Consider the following 19,362-nt stretch of genomic DNA (forward strand, 5'->3'; position numbering starts at 1 on the left):
GCTCTGTCCAAGACAGCATGAGATTCGAACAATGCTCAGTTTGAGCGTTCAGTATTATTAACAGCTGATTTTCCTTCGAGAGAGCTGTACCAGTCATGAATCGGTTATTATTGGTTGAAAGTCCTGCCAGACATAAGTTTTAGCAGTGCCACCACTATTAACACCATTGGGTCAAACTTGACGGCATGCTGGAGCAGCGGTAGAGTTGCTGCCTTACAGCACCAGAGATCCGGGTTCAATCCCGACTCCTGGCGCTGTCTGTATGGATTTTGAAGGTTCTCCCTATGACCGTGTGGGTTTTCCCTGGGTGCTCCAGTTTCCTCCCACTCTCCAGACGTACAGGTTTGTAGGTGAATTGGCTTGTCCCTAGTGTGTGTAGGATAGTGTTTGTGCGGGGGAAATCGCTGGTCAGTGTAGACTCGGTGGGCCGAAGAGCCAGTTTCCTCGCTGTGTCTCTAAACTAAACTAGACATTCAAGAGGTCTGTATCAGGGTAAATACACATTTAACTTCAAAGTTCATTCCAATCGGCATCAACTCATTTGGAAATGTACATTAAAGTGGTGTCAACCAACTTTATATTGTTTTTTAATGTAATCTATTGCAGTTTTTAGGAAGCATGTCTGAATGAGTTTCTAAACCCACACATATGAAGCTATTTCATGGAACAGCAGGTACACCGAGATCAAACTTAAACATTTCCTTGGGAAAAGGTCATTGCAATTTCTTTCTACAGAATGAAAACTGGGAGGAGAAATTCTTAAACTGCATTATGTGGCCATATTAAAAATAAAAATAAAAATTGCTGGAAACTCTCAAGTTAGCTACCTCTTATAGAAAGAGAAACAGTTAACAAGAACTGGGAAAGAGATTTTAAAAAAAGGTAATTTCAAAACAGACGTCGCAACGGAAAGCAAAAATAGAACAAAAAGGAGAAAATCTGTGATAAAGTAATGGGTCACGTGGGTTAATAGGACAGTCTGAGAATGATTGTGCTTCATTGTCTATGTTATTTTTTGTTTGCAGCAGGACTTTAGGACATGGCCAACATGTCAAGCTCCACAAATGGAAAGATAAACTGAGCCAATAAATAAGTCACTGCTGCACGACATGGCCACTTATGACACAGACAAAAGGAAGCTGAGCTGCAGTTATTACAGCACAGGAAGCCATAGACAGTGCAGAATGGGAGTGAAATGGAAATCAGAATGGCAGTCAACAGGAAGCTCGAAGCCATTCCGATGGACCCAATCTAGGTGCTCAGCTAAAGCATCTGGCCAATCTTCATTTGGTTTCTCCAGTGTAGAGGCGACCACATCATACAAACCAAACACAAAACACAAATGTTAACACTTTCCAATTAACAGCGGTTCCACTTTCCACAGATGCTGTCTGGCCCACAGTGTTTACAACATTTTCTGGGGGGTTTTTTAAGCTTCTAACATCTGCAATTTTAATTCAGAGTGTTTCGAGGAGGATTAGATTTTCTCGAACAGAGAATTATTTTATTTATTCAGACCTTGAGGATTTTTTATTAAAAGTTCTAGTGAGGGTAGTTGGCCAATCGGGGGGGGGGGTCCAAGAGGAGGGGGTCCACTGGAGACAGGAGAAGGGGTCATCACTGGGGTTTTTTTAAATTAAAAGTTCTGGTGAGGTTTTTTAAATTTTTTTAAAGTTCTAGTGAGGTTTTATTTATTCAGATGGCATTTAAAAAAGTGAAATGAGGGGGGAAATCAAAATGTAAAGGATATTATTAATTCTTCAAGATAGACACCAAAAGCTGGAGTAACTCAGTGGGCAGGCAGCATCTCTGGAGAGAAGGAATGGGTGACATTTCGGGTCAAGCGCGGGCAGAGCACCGAGGATTCACTAGTGAGGGCCTCACCCATGATGGGGGAGGGGAACCCCCTTTCCCCAAAGAATGAGGACATCTCAGATATCCTGGTATGGAACACCTCATCTTGGTCGCGTGTGTGGCATAGAAATTGGGAGTAGGGGATAGAGTCTTTGCAGGAAGCAGGATGGGAAGAAGTGTAGTCAAGATAGTTGTGGGAGTCAGTCGGTTTGTAATAGACATCAGTCGATAGTTTGTCTCCTGTGATGGTGAGCTCAAGAAAGGGGAGGGAGGTGTCAGAGATGGTTCAAGTACATTTGAGTGCAGGATGGAAATTGCTGGTGAAATTGATGAAGTCCATGAGTTCTGCACGGGTGCAAGAGGTAGCACCGATGCAGTCGTCAATGTAACGGAGATAGAGTTTGGGGATGGGGGTCAGTGTACAGCTGGAACAGGGATTGTTCAACAAAGAGGCAGGCGTAGCTGGGACCCATGTGGGTGCCCATAGCAATGCCTTGGACTTGGAGGAAATGGGAGGATTAATTCTTCAAATTATAGATTTTAAGGAATGCATTACAAAAAAAAAAAAATATCTAAAATGCCGTATTCAACCAACCTAGCGGAAAACAAAAAAAGGTGCCCAGATGATCCTTTGACCCATTTATTGACGATTGTGTGTTTTTTTAAAAATCAAGATGAGTTAAAGTGAACATCATAAAAGATAAAAGATTAAGCTAATAATTTGATTTTTTTTTTTTTAAATCATGAGATTAGAATTTTTTTATTGAAGGAGAGCATAAATACCCCAAATCGTTGGTCAACCATTTTCTGAAAGTTATTTTGTGAAGCTGGATGGACATTTAGCATGGCACATGTATTTCATTAATTTGCTTTTTATGCCTTTAACATTTTGCATGACAATAAGTGTGGCTATTTCATCCCTACAACTGTCATGGTAGCTCAGCCATTCGATGCCTTTATTTTGTTCCTTAAAATGCAGTTTAAATGAGTGATAACAAATGCCTCTGTAACCTTGCTTACCCAGCTCATCGAGAATCAACTTCAACTGATCCATATTTATCAACATAAAAATTCTGATAAAATGTTAATTATAAGTATTGCATTCATAAGTATATTTCCTCATTAAAATGTGATCAAATTGTTCTGCAAGTTCTCAGTTCCCAATCAGCTCACTTGATGTACTCCTATTGTCCGTACTTAGAAACAAAATAGCCCAGCCTTCGATAGATCTTCGATCGAGTTAAAGCAATGTTCATAATAGTTCTGATAAGATTGTCAAACTGAAATATAAACTTTTCTTCTCTTTTTATAGAGACTGACCAAGCTGCTAAGCATTTCCAACGTTTTTAATCAAAACTTTAAAAGAAGCTGCAGCAAAAGGTTGCTTCCCAAATGGCAAAATTGCTACATGGCGATCGGCGGTACTGCAAAAAAATGGTTGAAGGGGTGTAAAAATCAAATTAACGACAGAAGGAATGCAAGCAATTTTATCTTGTAATCTACTGCTGCATATCATTAAATCCAATGTCATTAGCTTCCTTAAAAAATTATAAGGAGCCAGTCATTCATCACCTACATCTTTAAAGAGATTACTCCACAGCAAATTTAACATCTACATCTCTATCACTTTCAGAATCAAACTGAAGGGGCTGGGAAATTTTAAAGCCCAAGTCGCAAGGAGCTAAAAGTAAAACACTAAGTGCTGGAGTAACTCGGCAGGTCAAGCAGCAGATGTGGAGGGAATGGATAGGTGACGTTTCAGGTCAGGACTTTTCTGCAAACGTTGGAATGCCAGGGGGGGGGGGGTAGTAAAGAAAAGTGTAAAAGAGGTGGGGGTGGGACTGAGCCTGGCAAGTGATAGGTGGATATTGGCGAGGTGTGCTTGATTGCCAGATAGTGCACAAAGGCTAAAGACAAAAAACATGTCAGATAACAAGAGAGGAGGAATGATAAATACAGCCAGAGAAAAGGAGTATAGGTGGATGGAGACTGGGGAAGAGGAAATGGGGTGAGATAATGGGAGAAAATGGGTGCATGCTTAGTTGGGGAGGGGCTCACAGGAACAAGGGGTTGCTACTTACTGAGCTAAACAATGAGCTAAACGACTTTTTTAAAAAACTTCAAATCATTGTCATGCACCTTTCATCTAAATGGATTACTGAGTAATTAAACAGTTAAAATATTTTAAAAGAATGTTTTTTTTAATATAATGAAGTTTAAGTAAAGATGCATTGAAATATTATTTAGCAACAAGAAACTGTTACCGGTTCAAACAAATAAATACCAGTCCACTTTATAATGAGGAACCAACTTGCAATACAAATCATTACTAGCACAACTATTAACTACATGCTTTGTTAAATAAATCCAAAAAGTATAACATTGAGTTTACACCAGTCTATTCAGTTCTGGAATCTGGTTCACAAGCAAGCATGGTTGAGGGGATCAAAGTATCAAATGAAAGCAGTTTACCAAACTCAAGTCTGATGCCTCTTTGCATCAAATACTGCTCTCGAAACCACCACCAGGTCCATGCCATCAGTATCTTTATCATAAGTGACTTTTATTAAATTAACAAATAATAAATGTTACATTGCTGGAATGAGGTCCATCTTTTAATAGTTGACATGCATGATTGGTGATAAAGCAGAGTAAAAAAATGTAAATGCCAAACAGAATGCAAGATTAATTCAAATTCTAAACAAGTTTCCCCATTCCAAATCTAATATCATTCAAACTGATGAGCACAATGAGCACAATTTATTACTGCTTAATCCATGAAAATAATGCAGATTTCATGTTAAAAAACAAATGGAAACAATTTTCAATGTTCAAACATTTGATTAACAGAAAAATTGACTTATTCTATTTATTAAATTTTATACTTTCAATTCAAAGCACAAACATTGTTCTGTATAATTCAGGAATCCAACATATTGAAGCTCTCCAGTACAAGTAATTGTGTTTTATACTATGACAGCACCATCCATCACAACAAAAATTAACTGGTGAAGTAAATATTAATGTAACATTCCCATTTGTATCAGGCAATAGGGAAGGGTAGGTATATTGCTACCAATCCACAATAGTAATATGTTTAAAATTCAGGAACTAACAAGATTGACTGATGTTAGCCAGATTTTCGCACAAAACTAGCTCACTGATTTTTTTCATAAGCAATATTTTTAATAGTTATTTTGTAAATTCTACTCAAACATTCCCATTTGCTAGACATCTGTTTATAGGAAAATGAATCATTGCTTATTCGGAGAAAATGGTGGTTACATGGATTTTTCATTCTTTGCAAAACCAATTCTAAGCATCTATTCTCAATAATATTCTATTTCCAGGAACAAGCTGATTGCATAACACCACATAAAGAATAAGCTGTTGCCCGAAATGCTCCTTTGAATATTCAATGTAATATCCACTACTATGCATTGCATCAAAAGCTCACATTGCTGAGATTGTATACACACTGTTGGTCTAAGTTTTGTTTCTTTGAGATAACAGTCAAATTTATTTATGCAAGTGGTTTGTATTCTCAGATCCCTCTGCATAAAGTTGACTGCAATTAAGGAAACGGCACGAGAGATAGCAATTTATTTCAAAACTGTTCTTTACATTGAGGCACAGAGAACTTTCGTTACCATCAATCCAGACTGATGCAATCTTTTCTTCTCAAATTCGCAAATGAAGCTGCACGAGATCAATCCAAACCAATTCTTAGATAGCATGAATCCAGAGCAACTAATAATTAGTATCTTATTCACTTTATGAGGAGCAAGAAACAGGATATTGTTAACACTTATGCAGTACAAGGTGCACCAAGATTGGGAATAACATGGTTCTGTTCGCTGGGAGTTATGTTGGCTGCAGCATTGACAAGGAAGAAGAGCATCATTGGTGAAATGTGTATCACTACTTTAAATCCATTTCTTTCTTAAAGGATGCAGGACTTCAAACAAAACAACTAGTTGGAAGAGAGGAGAAAACTGGTGGTGTTGCATCAAACTTGAAAGTCATTGAGCACTGCACTTTGCTAACAGAAACACAATTTGTATGAGCAGATTGAGGTGGAGGGTGATGTCTCGATAATAATGGAGGAATCGCCACTCAGCTTGTTGCATCATGGATTGTACTCCTAGCTGTTGACCCAGTGTTTCCAACCCCATTCCCAAGCTTTTAATGGGGTTGACTCACTTGGTGAACATAAACATTCAAAATAGTTGGAAATAGGAAGGTGATCAATATTTCACCACTCACAATATCAGAAGGATATTTTCCCCTTTAGCTTTCTTCATGCTCGGTTGGGTTCAACTGCTGAAATGCATAGAGGTTTTCCCCCATTAACATTGAACAAAAATTGCTTTTAGAAGTAAGTGATACCTTACTCCAACACAACCAGCAGATTTATAAATCCATCTACAAAAGTATCTCTTTGGAATTCTGTTTTATTTCCAATATTAAAATTCATAGGAGTTACTAGGTCCATCAACTTTCATCAATTTAAAAAAACACAATAATATTGCAATATCATGGAAGGGAACGAGCTGTTCCAGATCATGACAGCATTTGCTATAGACGTATATGGTCTAATTTACTGTTGTACTTTCAGCTTAATGCATGCTAGGTTAAAACATTTCGACTAGACTTCTTTAACATGTGATAAGTATTAAAAAAACACATTACATTATGGGCAATGTTGTAAATGAAATTAACTTTGTCAATAACCAATTGTTTTTGCTACAAGCAAGCAGCCCTTTTGCCTACTAAGAAGATAAAGGTTCATAAAGACAATTTGGACAAAAATTGAACTGTAAAGACAAATTAAGCCAACTTAACGAGATTCAAATAAGAATATATTTTGTCCAATGTGGGGCAGGCAGCATCTCTCCAGAGTCCCACTGAGTTACTCCAGCTTTGTGTCGATCTTCAGTCTCAACCAGCATCTGCAGATCCTTCCTACACTTTACATATTTTCTCCAATGGCACGGTAGCGCAGCGGTAGAGTTGCTGCTTTACAGCGAATGCAGCGCCGGAGACTCAGGTTCGATCCTGACTACGGGTGCTGCACTGTAAGGAGTTTGTACGTTCTCCCCGTGACCTGCGTGGGTTTTCTCCGAGATCTTCGGTTTCCTCCCACACTCCAAAGACGTACAGGTATGTAGGTTAATTGGCTGGGTAAATGTAAAAATTGTCCCTAGTGGGTGTAGGATAGTGTTAATGTACGGGGATCGCTGGGTTGGAGGGCCGAAAAGGCCTGTTTCCAGCTGTATATATATGATCAATTATAGCTTCTCGTTTAAAAATGCAGCACAGGACCAAATATCAAAGTTTGTTGAAATAAATGGACCACTGGATCGGTGGGGCTGCATTTGAATGCAAGTTTGTTGGCTGCTGTCACTTTTTGTTCCCCCAACCACAGATGCTTTATTAAGATTTTATTATTCAGGTGTACACACTGTCATTTTTCCTGAGGGGAGATCTCCAGTTGACACCTGATAGATGTATTGCAAATTCACTGCTTTCTGGAGATAGTCAGTTCCATTTAAAAAAAAAGTTTTTCCAAGCAGAAAGGAACTAGCTTGATGTTCAGCAGCCATAAGGTAGAATGGGAGCACTGTTGACCCGTTATACGGAAACATTGTGGCCATAATCAGCACTTATGCCAGACCTTAGGATATGACAATGGCGAGATATTTTGGATTTAAGCCTAGCATCTGTAAAGATATTTCATTTATCCCAAAAGACAAAACGTACAGCAATGAAAGGGGAAGTATACTGTTAACGGCAAGATCCTTAAGAGCATAGATGTACAGAGGGATCTTGGGTTGTCCCAAGCTCCATGAAAGTGGCAACACAAGTAGATAGAATGGTAACAAAGGCATGTGGTATGCTAGCTTCCATTGGTTGGAGCACCAAGTATGAAGGGAAGGAGGGATACGGGTTAGGTGCAGGCAGAGGAGATTAGTTAGACTTGGCATCATGTTTGGCATGGACATGATGGGCTGAACAGCCCGTTCCTGTACTATACGGTTCTATATTCTTTGTTCGGGACAATATGTTCCCAAATGATGATTAGCTGGCCAGTGCCAACATCCATTTCAGGCATAATGGCAAAAATGACTCAATTCTGTGCTGTCCGATTATGATATCAGCAATATCTACTACATTACATAATTAGACAATACTTACAATAGAAGTAGATGGAGTTATTCCACAACTGATAGGGGAGAGTCAAGAGCAACACTTACCATTGAGATTTTAAAAAAATTAACTGTTAATCATAGAGTCATACAGCATGGAAACAGGCCCATCGGTCCAACATGTCCCATCTACACTAGACCCTTCTGCCTCTGTTTGGCCCATATCCCTCTAAACCTACCCTATCCATGTACCCGTCTAAGTATTTCTTAAAAGTTGTGTTAGTAACTGCCTCAACTACCTCTCAAGGCAGCTAGTTCCATATAACCATTACTATTAGTGTAAAAAGGTTACCCTCAGGTTCCTATTAAATCTTTCCCCCCTCACCTTAAACCTACATCCTCTGGTTCTCGATTGCCCAGAGTAGGGGAAAGCACTGGGTGTTTACTCGATCTAATCCTCTCACAATTTTATACACCTCTATAAAATCACCCCTCATCCTCCTGCACTCCAAGGAATAGTGTCCTAGCCTGCTCAACCAATAGCTCAGGGCCTTGAGTCGTGGCAACTCATAAATCTTCTCTGCACCCTTTCCAGCTTGACAACATCTTTCCTGCAACATGGTGCCCAAAACTGAACACAAGACTCTAAATGTGCCCTCACCAAAGTCTTATATAACTGCAGCATGACACCCCAAATCGATTCATATTTTCCAACCTAAATCACAAAAAGACTTGAAGTGCAATCGTTTCATCCAAAGTTGCTAGAACAGAATCCAAACTGGCCATCTGCAGCTCCCAGTTCTGTCCACAATGAACATCTTGAGCTCCCATTTTAATTCCCCTCCCCATTCACACTCTAACCAGTCAGTCCTAAGCCATCTCCACTGTTTTGGCAAGTCCAAACGCAGACTAGAAGTGCAGTACCTCAATCAGCTTGGGTAGTGCACAACCCAATTCAGGTGATCCACACCCAGTGTTCCTTCCCTCCCCACCCAATTCACCAGGTTATTTCATCTCACCCTTTCCAACCCATCACTCAGTCCCCCATTACTCAATTTTGCATCCCCTCCTGCATCTGGTTACACTCTTCTTCCACCCACACACGTGGCCCATGGAATCTCCTATGCCTAGTTCCACTATACCTCCTTCATTACTTACCAGATTCCAGAATATGCTGCCCTTTCTTGTCTTCACTTATCACCATCCAGCCTCTGCCCCTACCTCCACTCCCCCTTCCAGGTTCCATCTACCCATCATGCCTCTTCTCATCTGGTTACACCTCTAGCCTACCAACTACTGCCTCGCCCCTACACTGCCCCTCTCCCATCTACACTCTGAAGTCCGATGCAGAATCTTAATGTGAAACATCAACTATCACTGACCCCACAGATGCTGCCTGACCTGCTGAGTTCCTCCTGCAGTTGTGTTTTGCTTGGAACATAGAGTGACAGAGTGTGGAAGCAGGTCCTTCAGCCAACATGTCCCAGCTACACTAGTTCCACCTGCCTGTGTTTGGTCCATATCCCTCCAAACCTGTCCTATCCATGTACCTGTCTGTTTCTTAAACCTTGGGATATTCCCAACCTCAACTATCTCCTCTGGCAGCTTGTTCCATACACCCACCGCCCTTTCTGTAAACAAAGTTACCCCTCGGTTTCCTATTAAATCTTTTCTCTTTCACCTTAAACCTATGGCCTCTGGTCCTTGATTCACCCGCTTTGGGCAAGAGACTCTGGGCATCTACCCCATCTATTCCTCTCATCACATGGACCAATTCAAAGCAAATAGTGTCTTTGACCAGGCTGTCACCCCCAACATTCATGCCCTAGTATGCTCAGTCAACTATATTGGGTGGCTTATGCTCACACCCAATACCAGATCCTGCATCAGGCACAGCGTTGAAAGCTCGGTCTTGGTATGAGATTAACAAGAAAAAGGATGTGCTTGAAGTGTCATTGAACAGGTTCAACGTCCTTACCGATCAGTTCATGACTGCTCAAGGTGAGAGAAGCACATCATCTTAGAACCTCCCCACATGCCCCGTTAACTACATCCTGGAAGGTTTTGTAGCTCTCATGCTGGTTTCATTAATAACCTCAGAAGAAACAAGAGTGAAAGCGAGTCATCCTCCAGCCAAAGGAACAAGGCAAGAAAATTGGATCAGAGAAACCATCTTGGTTTTCATTAAAAACAAGCTGTTGGAGGAACTCAATGGGAGCCTACGTGGAGGGAAATGGACAGGCGACGTTTCTCCAGCTGGCTGCTTTGCTCAAAATTCCAGCATGTGCAGTATCATGCCTCCACCAGGATTCTTAAAATATATTTTTTCATTTAATCAGTAAGATTTTGGTTTAATATCTACTACAATTCACCCTTATAATTAACCAAAGTTCTGCAACTCAATACAGAACCTCACCTGAGAGAGGACCGACCATTAAATTCGCAATTAAAAAATAAAATCAGCGTGCAGGTGTTTAAAATCCTCTCTCGTTGTAAAACAGCTTGTTCGCGACCTGCTTAAACTCATTCTCAACTAATTTTAACATAGTTTAACCAGTTGAAATCTTCCTTTTAAAAAAAAATAACTGGCATGGAGCAACTTGTTGATATACCAACGATCTCTGAATACTACGAATTCAATCTTCAATTACATTTTACGTCTACCAATAACCGCAGGCTAATGCATGTGTGATAAGTATAAGGGGCTAAGGCAGTGGCTTTGTTGGGACCGTGACCCGAAGGTGAACCAACGCGAATATTTTAGGGGACGATTCGCATTATAATCTGTTGCGCCATCTCCCGACAGCCGATGGAAGTGTCATGTTATAACCAAGTTTATTGCTTGGGAATGCATTATATGTTTTTTCGGTCTGATTTTCTTGGCATTTCATTCGGTTCCAGTCGTGGTGGGGACAACACAGTTAATTGGTACTGCTTCCTACAAAGGAATGCAAATAACTGATGGAAACTGAACACATTTCGCAAAGGTGTTTCCTTCCAGTTTCCTTGGGAGTTTCCTTCCACCAACTGGAACATGAAGAAAGAAAGCCACGACCGTCTACTCTGTTTAACATCCTCGGCGAACCTGCCTTTCAGCTCAGCTCAGCGCTGACGGTTCGGTCGGAGTGGACTCGCCGCTAAGGGAGTGATCGCCTCTTCTTGCACAGAGAGCTTCGCTTCTGAAGGTGGGATTGATTGATCAGAGCAAGAGTCCCAAATCTTGCTGCCGCTGCTCCGACACGCCCAGATGTGGAGTCGCCGAGTTGTACAGCGCATCGCAAAGCCAGGCTTGTTTTGAAAGGTTGGAGCAAACTCAAAAAATAAAACGTTTCTCAAAAAAAAATAAAAAATACGAGTGTCAAACTATTTAGGAATCCTGATCATCAGACTTGGCAGATGATAGAAGCTAGTTGGGGTTTTTCTTTTGTTGAAGACAGCAATCGGGTCCCAACCTACCGCAACGGGTGTTCTGTTACAGCGGTGACAATGTATTAGGTTGGTTGGGAGATTAATAATTCGTTATTGGGAGTGGGGTTTTTTTAAACGAGCATGTGAGTTACAGCTTGCAACAAAAAAAAAAACACGTCCCACGACATCTGAGAAAGTGAGTTGCAGACAATATATTGTGGCGGTCCCGTCCGTGGCTGTATTAGGTGATGGAGAGCGGGGACTCGGGGCTCTGATTATAAAGATCCAAGCACTTTGCAAGGTGCACGGGCTTCGTGCGCTTCATTTAACAGAAGTCACGCGTTCATGTCAACGTTGAAGCTCATCTCCCAGTGTCCAAACTGGACACGCCTGAAATCCTGATTGCTAGAGGAATAAGGGGGTTTGTTTCCCGTTGATTGGTTAACCCCTTAATCGCCACTTTAACATTCAGCACCCGATTAGTTACCAAAACGCAAAAAAAAAACACAGAAGCCAAATTGTAACCGTGCGTTAACATAAATCCCAGCGCTTGCTTTCCCTTTAGGAAACTGGGAGATAATTCCCCTCCTCCGCTCTACCCGCCCGCTACTTTTAACTCTCATCCAACACACATTCCAGGCTTCCCTGCATTGACTGACAGCAGCAGCAGGTCTCGTCTGAAGGGATTTGTTGCGCTTTCCCAGTGAGATGATTTCATCCACAAGGAATTGTATACCCAGAAACCTTAAACAAAATAAAAAAACATATGCATCTCGGAGCACTGGGAGATTAAGAAGTCAGATATTGTAGACTTCTGGGGCGGGGGGGGCTAAACTAAAAATCATAAGTGAAAATGCAACTTTCCCTCTCCTCCCCCCCCCCCCCCCCCGGGATAAAACAGCCCGCGCCGTGGATAAAGAACATCCATGTTCAACATTAGCGGAGCAGAATCCAGCCAGACACCTCACTGGCAGAGGAAGCACGCTTCATCCCTTCGTGTTAAATTGCCCGTCGAAACCCCGTCTTATCGTGTTGCATTCCTTAGCAGCGCGTTTTAAATTGTCTTGTCTTTTCCCTTCAGGAGATGAAGCGCGCATAAATAAAAGGGAACGGGATGAACCGGAAAGTATTAGAATTGCCTCCCCCCCCCCCTCCTCCCTCTTACCTGAACAAGAAGAAAAGCCAGCGTTAGTTGAGTTTTGTGCTCCATGTCTACCGACTACAGGGTCCTGCAGGTTTCATTCATGCGCTGGATACCACAGTGCATATTTTTATATAGAGCTCAGCTTGAGGCTGGTTTGAAACCAAGCCAACTTCCCAAATAGATCTGCAGCATCATCACTAAAGCACTGGGCGGCTACTTGAGACCACAACCAATGACTTTGCAGAGAATCCCTACAATAGTACCACGATAGGCATTTGGGCTGGGGGGATATATACACTTGCCACTTAAAGAATTGCGGAAACCGCCTCGCATTTACAATGGCCACCCTTTCAAGTAATGCAACTCGAGTCTGCCACCCCACCCCCTGCAAATCGGATCATAGTTTGTGTCGGAGATAACTACAAATGTTCGTTCGCACCGAAGATAGACACAAAATGCTGGAGTAACTCAGCGGGACAGGCAGCATCTCTGGATAGAAGGAATGGGTGAGATTAGATCTGAAGAAGGTTTTAGACCCGTAAAGTCACCTATTCCTTTTCTGCAGAGATGCTGTCTGACCCGCTGAGTTACTCCAGTTTTCCGTGTCAATCTTTGAATACTAGTTTACCTTGCTGGCAAAAGTTTTTATTCTTATAAATGGGTGTAACTAGTGCCGATGGACGATGCAAAGATAATATGTTTTTAAAAAACTTATAACGTGCAGCGGAATTGGAAAAAATACTGGGGATGATCAGAGATTAGGCAACATCGTGATGGGAGACGAAGAGTTAACCATCAGATCGATGATCTTTGACTTGAAGATGGCAAACGCTGAATAGTTGGTCCACCGTGCCTTTCCCGCACCACAAGGGCTGGACCGCCATCCTAATGCATTTGATCGCCAAGAAAGTCAAAATACAAGAGGGCGGAGGTGGTTGAGGGGGTGGGGGAGGGGGGGGGGTGGAAGACACCAGGGTCAATAACAGAGAACGCCTCGCTGATCACATCGAACATCCAACGGTAGTCTGGAAGACCACTCACTCTGTTTGTTATCTGCAAATGCAACAAAAATATACAAAATGCTGGAGAAACTCAGCTGGTCGGGCAGCATCTTTGGAGAACATGGGGATGTGACGTTCCGGCGTGGGCCGTGTTGTTCTTTTTATGACAAGATTGGACACGTAGAACATAGAGCATAGAAGAGTACAGCACAGGAACAGGCCCTTCGGCACATAATGCTGAATATTATGCCTAGATGAACTGTTCTCATCTGCCTGCACATGATATCCCTCCATCTACAAGCATTTCCAAGGAAGGAAAAATCAAATACTAGAACGCATAGGTTAAAGGTGTTGTGCAGGCAACTCATTTTACACAGAGGGTGATGGCTGCCAGGGATGGTGGATGAATTTGATACGATAGTGGCATTGAAGAGACTTTTGGATGGGCATATGGATATACAGGGAATGGAGGGATATGGATTATGTGCAGGTAGATAAGAGATGGTCTTGGCATCGTCTTCAACACAGACATTCTTGTGGGTGTCAGGGGTTATGGGGAGAAGGCATGAGAATGGGGTTAGGAGGGAGAGATAGATCAGTCATGACTTGATGGGCCAAATAACCTAATTCTACTCCTATCACTTATTTCCCTGTGCCTAAAAGCCTTAAAATGACACCTATCTGTAACGGACCACAGGTGGACCCAAACGCAGCACACGGAACCAAGGAAGTAGTTTTAGAATGAGCTTTATTTCTACCTGCTCGTGGTCGGGGACAGAAGACTGAGGCGTTCACCAGGGCTACGACGAGGCATGAAGGTCGGGAGCAGGCAGGGTCGGCAACGGGGAGTCAGTCCAAGAGAGAATGCTGGAGAGTCTTGCATTAGGGATAAGACAATCTGGCAAAGAGTGTGTGTGCAGGAAGGGTTTATATGCTGGCTTGATTGGTGATCTGGATCAGGTGAGTGAACAGGTGAGGGGAGTTGGCTTAATGTGGTGGGCGTGGCTGGCAGGTGAGTGAACAGGACAGACTGTGACACCTATCCATATTCTCCGAAGAGTGCTTGGCCCATGGAGTTACACCAGCACTTTGTGTCTCCGTTTGTTATGAATGCAAATTCTTGCCTCCAATATCATCCAAAACCAGTTAAGAACTGATCCAACTCCCACTTAATGGTTTACAGAGAACCAGCTTCTCTCTAACCCGTTGGTAGTGTATTCCAAGGACTCCTGAAGAAGCTGGAACAATAAATCTCAGAAATAATTATATTGGAGCGGTCTGAATAGCAGATTTAACCATGGTGATGGTGACAAGATTTGTTGTGGGAAAACACGTCAGAATAATGTGCCCTTTCTTTGATAATGCTGCAAATCATGTGCTTCACAACATTATTGGCTTTGGGCTTGCTTCCTTGGATACAATTAAGCATGCAAAGTCTGAATTGCTCTTTCCCAGTTACATCCATATATATCTGCCCAAACCTTTAAACTGGTGGATAAAGATGGCTAGACATAATTAGTAACAACTAGTGGGAGAGTCTAGGACCAGAGGCCATAGCCCCAGAATAAAATGATGTACCTTTAGGCAGAAGATGAGGAGGAATTTCAGAGGTTCATTGCCTTAGAAGGCTGTGGAGGCCAAGCCAATGGATATTTTTTAAAGCAGAGATTGATAGATTCTTGATTAGTACAGATGCAGGGGTTATGGGGAGAAGGCAGGAGAATGGGGTTCAGAGAGATAGATAGATCAGCCATGATTGAATAGCAAAATACACCTGATGGGCCAAATGGCCTAATTCTGCTCCTATCACTTATGAACTGGAGCTTAGGGGTAGTTTAACCCAAACTGTAAAGTTGAAAACCAGGAAATTTGAGAATTAACTGCTATAATCACAATTCATGAACACCGAACACTGCAAACACAGTAAGTTGGATCTGCAGCTCCTGCTATTTGGATACACAGATGCAAGCTGGAGGCCAAACTACTGATCAATGCATATATGTGCATTTCTGTCAGTGTACTGTTAAATACCACCAGAGGTAAGCAGACCAGGCAGATCATAATGCCCATCAGTGTTGTTCACTGAGTTGATTTCGGCCCTGCCTTGTCGGAGCTCAGTGTTCAATCAACCTTTCATAAAGACAGCTAAACATCTGGCAACATCAGGAAAGAAACCTCAACAGCACTAGTTAAAGGGATCATCCAGTATTTACATACAGTCTGAAGAATGGTCCCGACCCAAAACGTCACCTGTCCATGTTCTTCAAAGATGCTGCCTAACCCGCTGAGTTATTCTAGCACTTTGTGCCTTTTTATAAACCTAACTTCTGCTGTTCCTTGTTTTCTACTATTATATACTAGCTGCTGGCCGATACTGTCTAACTACTGGTACATTTACACATGTTTGCTCTTTTTCATCCTTCCTTCGAATTGCAAAGGATTTTTGATCTTTTTAAGGTTTCTTCACCAACCTGTTACAACCAATTCATTTTCATAGGTTCATGTCATTTCATTCTGTGCAAATGCCACATACAACAAATCCTGCCCATTCCCACACTGATCTTTCTGACCTATGTCTCCTCCATTGTCAAAGTGAGGCTAAACGCAAATTGGAGGAACAGCATCTCATATTATGCAAGATCGTTACATTACTTTCCTTCTTGTCAGTGAGCACATGTGGGTTTCACAGGAGTCTTGTCCAGGATGCGGAGTGCCATTGACTGCACAGTCAACACTTTCTACGCTGAAATTGAGAGAAAGTTCACTCCTTCAAAGTCCACCAGCCGTTTGACTACAGACAGTGAATCAAACAGGTCAATGCCTGGTATCCTAGCAACAGAGGTACTGCTTTTGTTCTGAGACAGTTTGCAGTGCCATCTGCAGTTGAGCCAAAGGGTGGTTACTGGATGACAAGGTCTATTCGCTGACGGAATGGTTCGTATTTCAGGTGTGCAATCCCCACACACAGATTTACCGCGCGCACAGAATTTGGCGCAGACTGCGGAAACAGCTCTTTAGATGCCCAGGTTGCTTGGGTTGAATTGCGGAGTACACAGCACAGAGGTTGTGGGAGTCATGGGTGGTGTGCTGCATGCATCACAATGTCACCATCAAGAGAAGAAAGTCTTTGCCACCAGCCCTGTCAGAGCAGGTACGTTACATCATCCAAAATTCACCTTGAGTCCATCATAACATTTTTACAAGATGGGAAATTTGTCTATTAGGGCGCAGGAGAAGTTGGACAGGCTTGGGTTGTTTTCTCTGGAATGCTGGTGGTTGAAGGGAGACCCAATAGGTATATATAAAATTATGAGAAATATAGATAGGGGCGGCACAGTGGCGCAGGTGTAGAGTTGCTGCCTTACAGCACTATAAACCTGGGTTCGATCCTGACTACAGATGCTGTCTGTGCAGAGCTTGTATGTTCTCCCGGTGACCACGTGGATTTCCTCTGATTGCACCGTTTTCCTCCTACATTCCAAAGAGGTGCAGGTTTATAGGGTAATTGGCTTCTGTAAATTGGCCCTAGCATGTTGGATAGAACAAGTGTATGGGTGATCAATGTTCAGGGCAGACTCGGTGGGCCGAAGCACCTGTTTCCACGCTGAACTCTAAACTCTTAACTCTACATACAGTTCTGGTCACTACATTGCAAGAACAATGGAACTGCATTCGAGAAGCTGGGAATGGAAAATTATAGCTATGAAAAATAATTGGGTAAACTAGGTCTTTCTTTACCTAATTGTGGAGCATAAAATTATGATGAAATAAAAAGAGTTAGCAGAAAGAACAGAGAGGTCAAAAATCAAGGGTCAGAGCTTTAAAATAATTGGTAGAGGATTAGAGGGGAGATGAGGAAACATATTTTATTTCATTCGGAGGTTGATAGAGGTCTGGAACTAATTGCTTGGAGGGTGTTCGAGGCAGAAAAAGTTGTCGATACACACCTGAAGAGATGCCTCCTGTTATGGACACAGTGTTAGCTGTATAGTTCAAGAGTGCAAACATAAAAAAGTACAGGACAGGGACAGGCCCTTCAGCCCATAATGTCTGCTGAACATACCAAGATAGATTAATTTCATCAGCCTACATATGATCTATATCCTTTCATCTCCTGATATTGTGCATGCCTATCTAAAAGCCTCTTAAATACCACTGCCATATCCACTTCCATAACCACTCCCTGGCAGTGCATTACAGGCACCCACCATCATCTGTGTAAAAAAACCTGTCCTGCACCTCTCCTTTAAACTTTGCCCCTTTCACCTTAAAGTTATGCCCACTTGTCCATGACATTTCCACCCTAGGATAAAGATTCTGACTGTCTATCTATCTATGCCTCTCATAATGTTATACACTCCTATCAGGTCTCTCCTCGACCTCCGACATTCCAGTGAAACCAATCCAGGTCCATCCAACTTCTTCTTATAGCTTACAGCAGTCTTGCCATCTTATGTTATGATTTTCTGAGTTCTATTATTCCATATGGCAAGTTGTTGGAGAGTAGGTAATGTTAATGACCATCACAGTATCTTCTTTGCCACAATGCAGAAATTAAAGCCATCGCAAAATAAACATTCAAACTAAAGGTTTTAAAAGAAGTACCACTTAATGTACATTCTTTACTCCCTGGCTTTGGTGTGCCTTTGCCTAGCACAATGGGAAGCACTAGCATAATGGCAAAGTCACTAGATTAGCATCCATGAGGTCCAGACCATTGATCCAGCAATTTGAGTTTGAATCCCACCATATTAGCATCTAAGGAGTAATAAAGTCATAGTCATACAGCATATAAACAGGCTCTTTGGCCCAACTTGCCTACACTGACCAACATGTCCCATCAACACTACACTAGTCCCACCTACCTGCGTTTGGCCCATATCCCTCTAAACGTATCCTATCCATGTACCTGTCTAAATGTGTCTTAAATGTTGCGATAGTACCTGCTTCAGCTACCTCCTCCGACGTTTCATACACCCACTTCGATTAAAAAAAAGTTTCCCCTCAGGTTCCTATTAAATCATTCAACCTTCACCTTAAACCCATGTCCTCTGGTTATCGATTCCCCCTACTCAGGGCAAGAGACTCTGTGTGTTTACCCGATCTATTCCTCTCACAATGTTGTACACAATTTAACTTAAAGCAGTTAAATAAATCTGAAATTTCTATTTAAAAAAGGTATGATTAAAAGTAGCCATGAAAATACTAGTATAACCTTGTTTGCCATGACCTGTGTTTGTGACTCCAGAGCCACTAATGTGGGTGAGTTTTAATTCACTCATTCCTGGGGCAATTAAGGATGGACAATAAAAGACTACCTTGCTAATGATGTTAGACTCCTATGAATTTTTTTTTTTAAACCTATTGCCCAAAATACTGAACTTATTTGGTGGACGTTACCTCAGTTTCAGTGCAGCCGAGTGTAGCAGGAGATTCCCCAGAGGACTCAACAAGATGTAAAGCTGAAACTTTATAAGCAACTGATCAGACCACATTTGGAATATTGTGAACAGTTTTGGGCCACATATCTGAGGAAGGATATACTGGCATTGAAGAGGGTCCAGAGAAGGTTTACGGGAATGGTTCCAGGAATGATTCGGTTAACGTATGAGGAATGTTTGATGGTTCTGGGCCTGTACTCGCTGGAGTTTAGAAGGATGAGGGGGGGATCTCATTGAAACCCACCGAATAATGAAAGGGCAAGATAGTGTGGATGTGGAGATGATGTTTCCAGTATTGGGGAGAGTCGGACCAGAGGACACAGCCTCTGAATAAAAGGATGTGCCTTTATAATGGAGATGAGGAG

At 42.0% G+C, this 19,362-nt stretch overlaps 1 protein-coding gene across 1 annotated transcript in view; it reads right to left on the minus strand.

Annotated features, from left to right (window-relative positions):
• cdh13 (cadherin 13, H-cadherin (heart)) overlaps window positions 1-12,865 on the minus strand; it is a 944,123-nt gene extending 931,258 nt beyond the window's left edge. Inside the window, exon 1 of the mRNA XM_078400759.1 lies at window positions 12,577-12,865. Within this exon, the coding sequence (XP_078256885.1) occupies window positions 12,577-12,621 (45 nt within the window). The 5' untranslated portion in view covers window positions 12,622-12,865. The remainder of the gene's footprint in view (window positions 1-12,576) is intronic.
• Window positions 12,866-19,362: the final 6,497 nt, after the last annotated feature.

This window comes from Rhinoraja longicauda, chromosome 6 (assembly GCF_053455715.1).
Source record: "Rhinoraja longicauda isolate Sanriku21f chromosome 6, sRhiLon1.1, whole genome shotgun sequence".
NCBI classification, from domain to species: Eukaryota; Metazoa; Chordata; class Chondrichthyes; order Rajiformes; family Arhynchobatidae; genus Rhinoraja; species Rhinoraja longicauda.